The sequence below is a fragment of the Necator americanus genome, chromosome V, assembly GCF_031761385.1.
Source record: "Necator americanus strain Aroian chromosome V, whole genome shotgun sequence".
NCBI lineage: Eukaryota > Metazoa > Nematoda > Chromadorea > Rhabditida > Ancylostomatidae > Necator > Necator americanus.
In genome coordinates, this window is record NC_087375.1 from 20,039,012 (window position 1) to 20,053,850 (window position 14,839).

Consider the following 14,839-nt stretch of genomic DNA (forward strand, 5'->3'; position numbering starts at 1 on the left):
TACCAAAGTCTCTTCTAGGAGCTGTGCTAGGAGAACTTGTTGCATTTCGTTATGTCTGAAATTAGTTGTGTGGCCATAAATTGTTTGTGTAGAATTTGTTGCAAATAAATGAGTCCTTGTATCTCCTGTGGAACTGATTAACTCGATTGATGATACTGATTTTGAAAAATCTCACAGAACAATGCAAGGGACAGAATTGTGTGTTGTAACACAACGTATCCTCTAGTTAACATTCTTCACTCTTATAAAACCCCAAATTATCGACTAGATGAAGGCTTTGGATGGCAGTGGAGTGGTTTCGAACCATCGATCGTGCGCTCACACTATGACTTCTCACTGCAACACACGCCCGTAGGCTTTAAACTCATCACGCTATGATTCGCATGGATTTGTCAACAAAATGTTTACTAGAATGCTGTGATGCGGTTCACGTTGTGCAACGCCTTGGAAACAGGCGCATCGTGTGTTTTTTCACACTTCTCGGTGCACGGGTGCTGTCGGTATCATGAGCTCCTTGTAAGAATGACGAGTGTTCGTCCCCGCTGCCACTGCTACTAGAATTTGGTGCTTTATCGAATTGCTTTTGGCAGAAGAACGCCTAATTCGAAGAAGGCTACTGGAAGTTCCGCTCTTCCTTGGTGAGTTCGTCTAGGCTTTGAAAATTCTCGTTTTCTATCTGAGAACTTTCTTTTTATCAAATAAAAAAGTACGTAGAGCTCGTTATGATTTCTTGTATGTATTGATTCTTCTTAGAGGTGATTAACTATTTTGAATGCTATTTTCCTCTTCTATACTTTTCACTACGAATTCTTGCACGTTAACAAACATATATCTTTGTTTTACATTAGAGCTCCGCTCATTCTTTTCTTTCTTTTCATTGCTTCATTGCAATGGATCCTTTTTTTTTTCGTTTGACATTGTGCTCAATCTCCTGAATTGAAATAAGTGTGTTGTTGTGATATTGTTTTTGAGTTCTTGTCCTTATAATTTTTCCTACTGTTTTACGACTGTTATTTCATTTGGGGGACTCACTATTCGTTATTCGTTATTTCATTTGGGGGACTTGGGGCTTGGGCCTCCTTTTTTGTACGCCAATTTTGCATGCAAAAGAACAAGTGAGCCGTCAAAGACTGACGCCATTTCGCATCCATCTTCGACGGTTCTTCGTTTTTAGCAGCTCGCCGAAATGATCTTCAGCAGTATATTGAGAAGCGAATCTGTGATTAGAAACAAAAATAAAGGAAAGAAAAAAAAAAGGAAAAGTCTTCGAAGAGAATCATGCATGGCAGAGATGAATTGGCGCTAAGTTGTTTCAGATCAGTTATTAGATTGTTCATTAATAAACACAACATTTATTAATACTGATAGTGATAATGGGAACACGATACGCTTTTTATCTTCTAGAGCTTCTAATGATCGATAACACTTCTTTACTCAATGAAAACAGACGTTTTTATTTGTCAACAGCGGCTTTGATGTCCATCGTTTTTTTCTCTCCTGAAATTGCAACGGTTATTAATTGTGAGTTATAGAGCAAGTATTTGCTCCCAGAGTGGTCTTTCAGTCGAAATCAAAGTTTAAGTGTACCCGGTCGTAATATTTACAAAGGACTGAACCTTCTTTGACTTTCTTCCCTCCTAATCGATATCATAGTCGTTGATTACTTGATTATTTCAACCCGAAATTCTTCCGTGTTTCTGATTCAGTTCTGTGCCACAATGCTAGCAGTCGTTGGTGTTGTTATAGTTGCTATTCCAACGTCTTTGTGGCTTTACTCGAGATATCACTCACAGGTAATTATTTCTTTTCTGCTTATGTGACCATTCTGACCAGTTTTTTTTTAAGCGTACGTACATTTACAGAAACCCAAAGTCTACGCGAAAACGGATGGGAAACTTTTAGAACGTGTTAGTAAGCACATGCCTGTTTTAAAGAAGGTCAGTCCCTCTTGGCCAAAGTTCTATAACACCTTAAACAAAAGTACGGCGCTCTAAAGACTGACTGACATGTCACCTCTTCTCGTGAGATGAGCACGTTATCTCTAGAATGTGACATATGTGTTGCATAACATTTATAGCTAATCGCAAAATTATCGTGTTAGATACTGAGACTGACAGAATTTGTGCTTCATCTTTTTCTAGGGTCTTAACAAATTTTTCTTTGGAATTTCTTGCCCCTTGAGTTGAGAACTCTTATCATCATACGAATGCAATAATCACTTCAGGTCTACACTCTACCATGGTGGTGTCCATTCGGTGATGCGCAAACTATAGTCAGTGGAACTTTGAGGAAATGTCCTCCCTTGCCATTCATAAGGTGCTCTCTTTTTGATTATCTAAAATTAGAGAGAACACTATAGTTCTTACGCATACATAGCTCCTGCTTTTTGTTAATTTCTCTGATGTTATTCCCCGAATTCAATCATTTTTCTTGCTAGAGAAGTGATTGAATTCGAAGACGGCGGCGCACTTGGAATCGATTGGCTTCATCCGGAGGGCTGCGCTGACGACGCACCTATTATCTTCTTCCTACCAGGAATCACAGGTACTTAAAAAGGCGTGAAATTTTTGATGGTTCCTGCCAATTTCCCGGAATATCCTGATGATCGTTGATGGTTATGAAGTGCAACTTTTTCTACGTTCAATGGCGACTGCTCCTCGATCAAGCGCTACTGATTTGTGATATCTCTCGATGAGTGTCAAGAAAGTGCAGGAGAAGGGAGATGGAACTTTTGTCTAATAACTAATAACTAATATAGGTACAAGTTTGTCTTCAAAAATGCTCCAACTCAACTAGAGAAGGGGAATCGGAGGGCTTAAAGGCAGGATACCACGAAACTGTCTGGAGAAGGAAGCCGCGGGAAAATCTAGAGTTAGGGTTATAGAATCGGAATCAAAGGCGGTTTTGCTTATCTCTTCCTGATTATCAAGGAAGCAGCGTAGAAGACGGCGATTTCAAGACGATTTCAGTTGCAACGCGCCACCTTTGCGCCCTTGTCGCATCCATTTACGACAAGGGTGCGGTCGAAGATCAGTGAGGTCTCCCCACCAGCCTATTAAAGTAAAACAAATGATTAGGGTGCAGAGGAGACCAGAGGATAGAGACCAGCGTGTTCATTAATTAGAGAGAACACTATAGTTCTCTCTAATTAATGAACACGCTCATTAGAAACTAAGGCGGTTCCCACGCCGTTTTTTACTGCTAGGATTAAGGAGTGATGAGCGGAACCACCCCGAATCCTGCAATCTAAAATCTCATCTCTGGCTTTCCTCACCAAGCCAGGTTTGTGGTATTCTGCCTTTAATTTACGTCACCGTTTGCAGCTATACTTCAAGTAAGATAATGCCTTCTTTTTATACTCGGTTTTCTGATCTTCTTTCATTATAAATCAATCGTTCTCAAGTCGATTATGTGTGTAACTTCAAGTGACTATAAACTTTGCACAAACGTAGGAAGAAGAAATTACATCAACATCTATATGGTAAGAGTCGACGTATAATCGTCTGATGCGAAACAGAGGAGAAGTTAATCAAAACACATGGATCCATTAGAAACTGTTGTGAGTAAAAATGATATGCCCATGGATTATGGCATAGCGAAGAAAAATTCTAAATATTCCAGTCTGACCTCTTCATTTCAATTTTTGGGTCCCATAAAATCCAAATGTCGAATATAGGATTTATTAATGATTTACCTTTGATGTGATTGTCATTCGATTCTAAAAGTGTTCTCTACATAAATTAACGAGCAATTTGATGAGCGATTGCTACCGTTGCTTTGTTTTCCTTCTTGATCGAGGAGTTCTGTTGAAACCATGAAGTATATAACGAAATTAGCAGGTTTGGGATCTCTCTGCGAAGACAGGCGTAGTAGTGTAGTTTATGAGTCTTAGCCTGACCAAGCTTAGTTCCGGCCAGGGAGAAGGCGTGAAAAACAGCCTCGGTTACGTCAGTCCCCTTACGATACAATTTGTTGCGCGATAGAACGCGAGTAATACTGTCGTCGTTCAACGTCAATCCATGCAACTCAAATAAGCAGCTGAAGCTCCCCAGCCTGCACAGACGCTCACGCATTGCGGATTGGAAGTTTAACACCTTTTATAAGTTGCATCGTTGGGGACTAGCGGGGAATCAAGGCTGTTTCTTACTCCTTCTTCCTGGACTGTTACTGAGGATCGGCCGTGATCACTCCGATATTCGTGAACTAACCTGTTCCACTCTACATTCGTTTCAAGATCCTAACATCCCCAATTTTCGTTATGAGCTACTTTTAACTTGTTGTAAAAAGAGTTTATGCAATTACAGCGTAACGTTCTTAACATTGGCATTTTGTTTTTTTTTTCATAATTTCAATTGTTTCAGGCTCAACTAGGGATTGTTCTTACATACTGTATCCAGCACAAGAAGTATGTGCTCGGAAATGGCGTGTTGTTGTTTACAATCCACGTGGACTAGGCGGTGTTCGTTTACGTAACAGAATGTTTGTCCTACCATGTTTAGCTCTTTTTATTGGAGAACTCATTTCGAAGGCAGTTGATTATTGCAGAGCTTATAACTCTGCTCGTCACCACGATGTAGCAGAGGTGATAAAGCGCATATCGTCGAGATATCCTCGAGCGAAAATGATAGGATGTGGCTTCAGCATGGGAGGGTTCGTTGTTTAATGTGTAATACCTATTAACTTTCTCACTCCCATATTTGTCGAACTTCTTTTATTCCTTCTGGAATTCCTACTCTTAGTCAACCAATGTGCTGATGTTTTTTTTTCTTCTTCAGAATGGTGTTATGGAATTACCTCGCAACATGTACTAAAGAAAATGTAGTCTTGCAAGGAGCACTTATCGTCTCTACACCATTCGATCCCTCATCAACAACAAATTCGTTGGAGGTATGCTGTTTTCCTAATACTGTAAGAGTGTCGTTGTTTGCTTCCATATCGAGAAACATTTCTTTCTAACATTTTTTTTTATTGAACTTAAAGGCAGCATGACGAATCTGACGTGGTGCCGATTTTAGGTGGAGTATCCATGTTCGGAGTCATAGAGACCGTTATGGAGAGAGGTTATGGAGACCGGAGCGGAACTACTCTCCATAATCTATGACTCCGAATATCCATTAACAACTTTCCCTGTATCACTTCAAACAGCCGCCTCCAGAATGCCGTTTTGTACGACGGCTATTGCAACGCTCCACTCCTTGTGCCGCCTCCGGCGTGAGATTCGTCGAAAATCAATTCGGGCTGCCCGATGGGCAATAGGGGACCTACGCGTGCAAGGGTGGCGCGCTGCAATAGAAGGCATCGTACAAGACAGCATTCAGGGGCCGGCTGCTTGCAGTGATTCAAGGAGAGATGAGCAGAACCACCCCGGTCTCCGTAATCTACGACCCCATATACGGATACTCCACCTGAAGTCCCTACCGCCCCAGATTCGTGGTATGCTGCCTTTAAATACAGTAGTGGATGGGAATCTACCATGTAGATTATACTCATTTTATTTTCAGAAGTTTTTCGCAAAATACACCTACAATCGCCACATTACTAAGAAGCTGGTAACATTTGTCGAAAAGTGAGTGTACTTTGTCTTCCTTTCGTCATTTCTGCAAAAGTAACTGGTTTAGTTGATACGATGATATTATAGATATAAAGAGCAGTACGAAGATCATGAAGTGATGAATTTTGATCATGTGTTGCAATCAGTGACAATTCGAGAGTTCGATACACGATTCACTGCTCCTGTCTTTGGGTACGATTCCGTTGATCACTATTATAACCATGCGGCACCTAACAAAAAGGTAATCAGCAATGCATATTTGATTCTTAGTCATGTTGTGGTTACTATAAAGTTTTCATTTCAGGTTCAAAAGATTCCTGTTCCTACTCTTTGCCTAAATGCGGATGACGATTGTTTTAGTCCAAAAGAAGGTAGATTCCTATTTGTTTTACTACAATTATAGTATAGGTCTAGTGAGATGGTATTCAGTGCACAATTTTTCCTCTCAAACTGGTACTACTTTGTGATCTTTATTTTGTACTTTTCTTATTATATTTTTTGATTAACGCTTCAACACTCAACTTACTTTCGTTTTAACAAGTCTTTAGAATGACGTACTACGTCTAGAATAATGGGAGGTAGAAGTTAAAGCTCCGGGTTAAGGTTTGTCTTGCTTCAAGGTCTGCTTCAGAAAGTTTTTAGTTATTGTGGGTTCTCAGTTATCATGGATGAGGCTGTGATTGGCATGTGCTTAGAAATTTTCACTTTTCCCTCATCAATTGAGATTTTTAAGTGAAATTATGATGATCCGCTCAAACCATAAAGGGAAATAATCGAAGCCACAAGAATCCATTGCTGATCTTTCTGGTTCACTCAGGGACTAGAGTCTCATCTGAAAATTTTGATGGCGAATATATTCTCACTGATTTAACACAACTGCCTTCGATTCTTTGGACCATGTTCTACCAGATTGATTACTTTTCCTCTCTGACTCACTATTTCTGGCTTTCCATGCTTCTGGTTACATGGTTTGCATCATTATTTCCAAAACAGTTATCGGAGCAGGTGTTGCGCAGTCGGTAATAGGTTCAGCTGTTACTGCAGGATCCATGGTTTATAACCGCTCTAGTACCAACCAACTCCTTAATGGATAAATAGGCGTTAGCCTTGTATGGATGATAGAAACACTGACTTGACACGCCGGTTCTTCACAAGTTATTGCATAGGCTACACACGCGTTCATAAACTTCAGTGCTGAATTGAGGTCAGACGGATAAGCGCATCGGCATTGGGAGCATAGATGCGATAGTCGGAGCCGGTGTTCCGACCTCCTTCACTTTTGTACGGTTGGCGAAGTCAGCCCTCCACTTGAACTGCACTTTATGAGCTAGACCACCTTCACCTGAGAAGGGTAGGTATCCTCCCTATCATACCTATGATTGGGAGTGATCAACACCCTGCACTTTGTCCTTCATCTTTTTAACCAATTATTATCCGTTTAGGTTCGCAACCATGATTCTTCACATTGTGTAAAATAAGTCGTTGCTTAATGCTATTAATACTACTACTGCTGTAATAACGGATAAAGGATAAAGTTTCTGGCGTTAATCAATCCACTTGGGATGCGCCCCCACGTTCACTTCAATTCAGAATCGTTTGAGGTTAACGAACGTGTAACTGGCCTATACAACGACTTGCGATGACTAGCCGATGTGTAAAGTCAGTGTTTTAATCCTCCCAGACAAGTCTGGTACCAATTTATCGACCCTGGAGGAATGAAAGGCTCGGTGAGCACTAGGGAGGATTCGAACCTCGGATTGATCGTGCAGGAAGCGGAACCTCTAGCCGCCATACTACACTCACCCCACTTCTGTAATGTTTCTCGAATTGCACGATCTGAAAGAGCGTTGTAGTTTTATTTGTATCCTTGTTGAACATCTCTATTTGAACTGAGATTATAAAACGAGTGGAAATTAAGCGAGCGAAAAACGAACACGGAATCGATCTCACAAAGTTTTAATAACTTAGAAAATAGTGATGCTAGAATGATGTAAAAGCATTTTTGCCTCATTACTCGCTGTCTTTATTCCCTGTCTTTAATCTCAGCTTTTCTTTAGCAATTCCTATCAAAGAAATGGGCGCTAGTGAATCAGTCGTGGGAGTGGTGACACGTGGAGGTGGACATACAGCTTTCCTTCGAACTGCAAATCCAAACCAGGGAGGCCTAGTCGACGAAATACTTATTGAATGGGCTACTATGCTTATTCACGATCTCCATTAATGCTAGTGGTACAAATTCAAGAATGTTACTAATAAGATTATAGGACAACTATTTCTTGAAATGTTTTTTGCTCAGGTTTGTTAACGTTAACAAGAGATCTCTTCTATAGGGTTAGATATCAGGGTTTTCTCCAGAAACCACATAATCATTTTTCTCAGCGATTTGAAACTAGTTCGTTTTCATAATAATTTAATGTATTTTCACTGCTATTAGAGCAGCTGTCCTTCAGCTATGAATTCGCTTAGTTGTGATGATATTGTAGCCTTATTATAACTTAGTGTCCAACATATCACAAGAATTTGATGAAGAATAATATTGGAATGAAGGTTATTCTTTATTATTTATTAGTGGGTTGTGCAATTGCAAAAGCGAGTTCGCTTGACACGGCGTTGTGGAGCGTAGTGGTGAGTGTCGAAGAAGCTAGCGATGGATTCACCTCGATCCTAATCGCCTGCTCCACCGCGTCACTTCGAGCGCAGTCGCTTATGGATCTGCACCGAGCTTCTCAGGTCGTTTTGAACAGATTATACTGATATACTTTTATAATTGAATCATCCTTCTCATAAAACCCTACGTAAATATTTCCTCCATTACCCCATTACCATTACGATCTCCGTAAGTTTATCTCACCAGGAATTACAGATGAAAAAACCGATGAAAATTAATGGGGCCGCGTATGTAAGTCTGATTGCTACCTGCTCATGGTGGTTCTGCTTTAACTAAACGCAATCAGACGTTCTAGTGTACCCATTGAGATCGTACGAGCTATATAACCTGCACCGTCATATGGCGAAAGATCCCCATACATTGTAAAGAGGTGCGCTTGTCCAGCACATTGCCAAGGCCCACAATCTGAAAGATCAAATGCCAGAAGGGAGCATGGGATCTTTGACAACAACCATTCCTTTCGTCACGCTAAACTGGCGAACGCTGTCGAGTGAACTCTAACAAACTGCCCTGTCTAGGTTTCTGTTATATCTCTCTGTGGCGTTTGCTGCACTGCAGGAAACACGCATGAGAGATCGGCCCGTCATCAGCAATGAAAATTACACCATATACTGCGGCGGTGCTGATGAAAACGAAGTAGATGGTTGCGCGATAGCTGTAAGTAACGATTAGAAGAACCTGGTGGAGGAATTTGCCTCAACGTCGTCTAGATGCGCCTTCGTACGACGGTTCGAATTTGCGGGATTGCAGAGGACGTAAAATCTGGATCATAAGTGCCCACGCACCTATGGAAACGGCTGAAGATAACAGTAAGGACGCCTTCTACGTTTAAATCAAATGAATACAATGAATGCGTTGATGTCTAAAATACCCAGCCAGCAGGTGCTCATTGTCGGAATCGACGCAATAGCTGTGAGCAACGACTATAACTATGCGAGGATGGGACAACAATCCGATCCGTTAGGAAAATGGTATTATCCAGCGAAGAGCACGTCGGGCAACGGTGACCGTCTGGTCGACTTGTGCGAACAGACGGGCATCATAACTTCCACATTTAAGAGGAATCATCGACGCCATCATCTCACGTGGCAGGGCTCAACGTGAGATGATGGCGTTTCATTTCAACGCCTTAAGAACAGCGCAAGTGGAAGATGAGTACTCTCTTCAGCTCGACTACGTTCTGACGAGGAACTGACGGTTCTTCAGTCGGATATCCGAACATCCACAGCTGTTTGGGACTGTTGCTTTCGACTCTGCGTCCAGTTCTCAGCCTTAAAGGCATCACCCAACGAATCTGGGGTGGTACAGGCCGGAAACCCATTCAGACGAATCGCAGGCGGGGCGGGGCGCAAGTGTTTCGCATTGCAACAGAAGCCGTCCTAAAAAACAGCGTTACGGGGTCGTCTGTTTACATTGATATAGGGAGAGATGAACGGAATCACCCTTTTCCCCACAATCTACGACCCCCTATAAGCATTATCCGCCTGAAACCCGTACCACCCCAAATTCGTGAATTTGATGCCTTTAAGATACGGTGCCACAAGAAGTATTGGGCAGTACGTTCTCAACTTCATCGAAATGGCATATCTGAAAGGCGAAGAATGCGGAACGAATTTCCGGCATCTTGTGTCTATTCATGTTGGAGCACCGACCAGGAAGAAGCTTTGCTGTGCAGATTCCTTTACAAAGTGCATCCAGGATTCTGCAAAGGAAACACTCCCGGTTCAAATGCGGCCGAAGAAGCCTGCTTTTGCATATGCGGAGACAAGATCCATGTACAATTCTGTATGTGTCACACGCAGCAATGGCGATCTTAACCAGGAAAAGCGACTTTCAAGGAAGTTGCTTCGTCAACTGTATAGGGAGTGGACATCGAGAACGAAGAAGTTTGAAAAGGCGTGGAGCACAAGAACCGCGGAAAAGCCTATGCTTTATTAAAGCAGTATAGCAGCAGGGTGAAAAGATGTTCCTCAACACTGTCAGTGGGAAGGCAGTCGGTGAAGCAATCCTTCCAATTTGGGGTGATCACTTTAACACCTTGTTGAACCGGCAAGCAGCGTCAGCTCCTGAACGCGAGCACGTTTATAGGCTAACATATGTGGTTAATGAGGAGCTACCGACCGACTCGGAGGTTTTGGTCCGCATCCAAAAGATGAAAAATGGAAAATCTGGTGGAGACGGCGGGGTTAGCGCAGAAATGCTGAAATATCCTCCTTCGTCTGGGATTCGTGAAATGGCAAAGATTTTTCGTTCAATATGGATAGACGAAAGGATACCTGACTCGTGGAGACACGCTGTCATAATTCCCCTCCACAAGAAGTTATACGTCATGGACCGTAGGAATTATCGAGGAATTTCCTTGTTGCGTGTTATATGTTATATGTACAAGGCTTTGGAAACGGATTATCCTGGACAGAATCACTGAGCATCGCGAGGAAACAGCGCGAGACGAGCATGCCGGCTTCCGTTCTGCCCGATCTACGATTGACCAGGTGTTCATCGTTAGGAGAGTGATCTAAATCTGGCAGTGGTAATCGAAGCCAATGCTATAGGCCTTTCTGGACTTTGAAGCCGCTTTAGACCCTCCTCATCGAGGCCGCGCTCGCGCTGATAGATTACCAGGAAAGTTCGTTCGTTTGATGACATGAATCAACGAACAACTGCTGCAGTTCGAACACCGACCGGATGCACAACACCGTTTGAGGTGGTAACTGGGGTAAGACAAGGGTCAGTGGTAGGACCTTTTCTGTTCAATTGTGCACTACTTTTTGAGCAGATCCAAGATTGTTATTGATCTTTATTCTGGCTAACGTTTCGGAGTCGTCGGCATCTTCAAAGCCTGGAAAAATCAAAGGCACGTGTAATCTACTCCCTCAAACGCCTCGTCATCCCACAACATATGACTTAGCAAACAGATTATTCAAAAGCAACTCAGGAAAGCAGACCACCATAGCGCTCACCTTGATAGCCACAAAATCGTGATGTTAGCGACAACCAGTTGTTAGAGTTGCTCCGTTAGTAGTAACTAATAACGATGCCGCAGCCTCTGACTCCGTAGGTCAAAATCCGCAAAGGTCTTGATATGGCGCCAGCTCGTTGGTCACAGTGATGCATTCTTCTTCATGATTCATGATTGGATTTTTGGCCGCGATATAGAACGCTTCCAATGTTTCAATTTGATTTCCTGACGTTGCCTTTGAATAATCTGTTTGCTAAGTCACATCTTGTGAGAGGCGTTTGAGAGAGTAGCTTACACGTCTTTTTGATTTTTCTAAGCTCTGAAGAAGGCGACGACGCAAAAACGTTAGTCAGAACAAAGATTAATAACAATCTTGGTTCTGCTCAAAAAGAAGTACACAATCAAACACTACGATGCCAAGATTCGAAGAAGGTCGAATTTGGGCCTTTCTGTTCAACTTCGCTATCGACGACATCATGCGAAGAACAGTCGATCAATGGCCAGCCGACATCGTCTTAGCACCACCACAGAGTGCCCCTTGTATCCTGTTGTCAACCTTGTATCGAAGTTGGCTGCAGCCTATGGATTATGTCTACCCCGTGATAAACACAGTCGGGTGTAGATCTCTTCGACACCTCGCACGGGAATCAGGGTGGAAGAACAACCAATCGAACTCGTCGAGGAGTTCTGTTACCTGGGGTGTGTGCTGAAGAACAACGACAGCTACGAGAAAGACATTCAGCAAAGATGCGCTAAGGCCATTTCTGCAATCAAGTCCTTAAGGAAATGCCTGTGGTCGACCCCCATCGCCAACGAAACGGTAGCTGCGAGTCTATCTGTCCGCAATTCACCCATCATGATGTACGGATCGTAGACTAAGGCAGCACCGCCTACGGTAATGGAGAGGCTTGATTGCACGGAAAGGAAGCTGCTTAGACATCTTTTAGCCTAGGGCATGCTACAATGAAGATCTTTACGCAGAAATTGCTGCGGTATACCGGCGAATGACACGTGAAAGATACCAACATCTTGCACCGTGGCTAAAGTAAATCGTCTTCGCTTCTTTGGTTATATATCAAGGAGACCGGCAGATCGCCTTGTTCAACGAATCCTGAGGAGTTTGTCGGGTTCATGCTGGAAGAAGCCACCTGGCCGAAAACGGAAGTTCTGAACTAAGATGGTGAAAGAGGACCTGAGGACACTCGGCGTGGATAGGCAGTTCAGGCGAGACATAAGGTTTCTCAGGATATCGAATAGCGACGAATGGATTGATTTTGTGCAAGATTCGCATAAGATCGAAATGGTTGGGCAGAGCTACGTTCATGGACGGCACACCTCAGCGAAGATGCGGTTAATAGCGTCAAGCGATAGCATCAGTCAGCCGATTAAGTCAGTAACTCAAGTACTCGATATAGGCTCCTGACTTTGCTGTTACTTGATACAGTAAAAACAGTAGCCTTCTAAGCAATCCACCTAGTGTAAAATTTATTTATATGTGCTTTTTTTCTTTGGACGTATGAGTTTCGCTTTCCCAGAAAATTCTCATGGGACCGAATTTTCGCGCATTATCATTTCCCTCTTTTTTCTCCTGCGGTGAAATTTTACAGTGGAAGGTTTTTGTTCAAGACTGGAGATTGTAATTAGGAAATAGAGGATCACCATGCATTTACTTGTTAGAGTAGTACTAGTTCTAAGAAGAATCTCAAACAGTCATATATTTTACTTAATTAGAATTTTGAATTTCTGAAATGGACTGGAAAAAGATGGAAAGGAAGATAACGTTTTGGTACGCAGGAATCCTTTAACTACAAACGATATTGCTTAGATATCTGCCTAGTAGTTCATCTTAAACACGTTAGGTCTTTTAGTAAGAATCCGTATTTTTATAATTGTTGTAGTTTATGTAACATATAGTAAATACGATGATATTGTAAGTGCTATTTCAAGAACATTTTTCTTCGCTGCGTGGTTTTCGGCTGAAACTCATTCACAACGAACCCATACATTTCTAGAAATTCATTTTTTTAAACAAATATCTAGCATTTCTGTGCCTGTAGTCAAGTGATTTTGTAGTCAAGGGCTTGATGCCTCAGGGCTACCCACTATGACGGTGTCCTAGATGCAGACACTGGTGGTAGTAAAAGGTGTGTTTTTAGTCTTTTCTTTTGTTTGATTTGAGTTTACTAATGCTAACAATAGTTTCATGACAATTTGTTTTTGTCGTAATCTCGGGATTGAATACGAGCCTAGGATAGTTTCTTTAAGGATAGCGTTTGAGAGAATTCTCGTTGTTAAGTTCTTTTCTGTAGTAGATAGGACTGGAGACGAAACCTACAGGTAATAAGGAGTGTTTTCGTGGTTTCCCAAACCCAACCTCAAAACCCATCTCTCGCCGATGTCTTCTCGTTTCGAGCTGTTGTTGGTCAAATATTTCTTGAGTATTATTGTAGAACCACATGGCATGAACAATTTTAGAAAGAATTATTAAAGTTCAGTGGGACCGATGAATCTTGGATTCCCCATTCACACTCGAATGAACGAACATATCAGAATGCACCGCCTACTTTTAACCGGGTCGGGAAATTAACATGAAGAGTGACCTGACCCTCGAGCTGGGGAGGAGGAAAAGAACGGCTTGGGGAGCGTATAAGAGCATCGAGGGTAGTGAAGAAGACTAGAAACACCCCGCTTCTTGCTCACCTCTTCAACAGCACAGTACTTCCTGCTTTAACCTATACTTCATAAACCTGAGCACGCAAGCAGGAAGAAAATGCGGTGAGCGTCATTGAACGGTCAATCGAAAGAGTGATGATAGCACGCAGGTGAAGGACGGGATTCGTAGTTCCATCCCACGTCAGCGGTCGAAGTTTAGAGACGCCGCCGCGCTTCAAGGAAAGCAAAATAAGGTTGGGCAGGACACGTGACGTGACGAGTCCACCGGCGTCGAATTGGTGCACTGGCATGGTAGAGTGGTAAAATAGGGTGCGATGGATCCAACGGCGTCGTATTCGGTGCGCCGGTGTCAGATAGCTGCAAAATGGCGTGAGACGGGTTCCGCGGCGTCGAATTGGTGCGAAGGTACCAGATAGCTATAAAATGTTTCGAATCATGGAAGTGAAGCCCAATAAATTCGTGTGCATGTCGCAAAAAGTAAATGGGACGTTGCAGCCGTTTCATAGCCGTGGCCACTGGGCGCGTTGCTTTTCACCTTTATGACTCCTCCTCCCGTCTAATTCCTTGCACGTTTGCCACAAGTTGGTAACATGCCTTCTTCAGAAAGTGGAAACCCACATGCAAACGGCTGCTTAAATAGTAGCGAAGAGTTCATAAGATTATAAGAGTTTATGAGATCCGACGTAGAACGTTATCTTTATCAGTAGGATGATGTCTTTCACGTCATTTTGTCTTTCAAATTGTGTCTACATTACATTGTTATCGAAGGAGTATTTGAAGCTGAAGTTTGAATATTCTCAATATGTAGAACTGACGCGTCTAGAAGAAAAGCTATGAAATATTTTTGTTTTATTTATAATAAAAAAGAAGAAAGACTGTTAGAGGTACACAGGTCCAATTTCACAAAAAAGAGCACTAATATTGACTGTTGTTGATCAGTGAAGAGGAGGTGTTCGTTTCGCTCCCACCACAGAAAGTCTGATGTCCG

The 14,839-nt window shown here is 42.4% G+C and overlaps 4 protein-coding genes across 5 annotated transcripts; all 4 read left to right on the plus strand.

The window, feature by feature from the left end:
- Positions 1-149: 149 nt before the first annotated feature.
- Positions 150-7,772, plus strand: RB195_014495 (uncharacterized protein; the record flags this gene model as incomplete). Of its 2 annotated transcripts, XM_064204799.1 has the most annotated exons (15): positions 150-198; positions 275-351; positions 412-529; positions 610-638; positions 1,707-1,793; positions 1,863-1,937; positions 2,225-2,316; positions 2,438-2,544; positions 4,362-4,479; positions 4,546-4,650; positions 4,776-4,887; positions 5,502-5,566; positions 5,639-5,792; positions 5,856-5,922; positions 7,609-7,772. In XM_064204799.1, the coding sequence occupies 15 exons, from the start codon at positions 150-152 to the stop codon at positions 7,770-7,772; spliced, it is 1,419 nt and encodes a 472-aa protein (XP_064060679.1). The 2 variants fall into 2 exon arrangements, with proteins under 2 accessions (XP_064060679.1, XP_064060680.1); XM_064204798.1 differs by lacking the exons at positions 150-198; positions 275-351; positions 412-529; positions 610-638 and having other exon boundaries at positions 1,719-1,793.
- Positions 7,773-9,077: 1,305 nt separating this feature from the next.
- On the plus strand, positions 9,078-9,414 carry RB195_014496 (uncharacterized protein; the record flags this gene model as incomplete). The annotated part of the gene is made up of 2 exons (XM_064204800.1): positions 9,078-9,211; positions 9,279-9,414. The coding sequence occupies 2 exons, from the start codon at positions 9,078-9,080 to the stop codon at positions 9,412-9,414; spliced, it is 270 nt and encodes an 89-aa protein (XP_064060681.1).
- Positions 9,415-9,737: 323 nt separating this feature from the next.
- Positions 9,738-10,157, plus strand: RB195_014497 (uncharacterized protein; the record flags this gene model as incomplete). The annotated part of the gene is made up of 1 exon (XM_064204801.1): positions 9,738-10,157. The coding sequence occupies one exon, from the start codon at positions 9,738-9,740 to the stop codon at positions 10,155-10,157; it is 420 nt and encodes a 139-aa protein (XP_064060682.1).
- Positions 10,158-10,182: 25 nt separating this feature from the next.
- Positions 10,183-10,644, plus strand: RB195_014498 (uncharacterized protein; the record flags this gene model as incomplete). Its single annotated transcript, XM_064204802.1, has 1 exon — positions 10,183-10,644. One exon carries the CDS (start codon positions 10,183-10,185, stop codon positions 10,642-10,644), a length of 462 nt encoding a protein of 153 aa, XP_064060683.1.
- Positions 10,645-14,839: the final 4,195 nt, after the last annotated feature.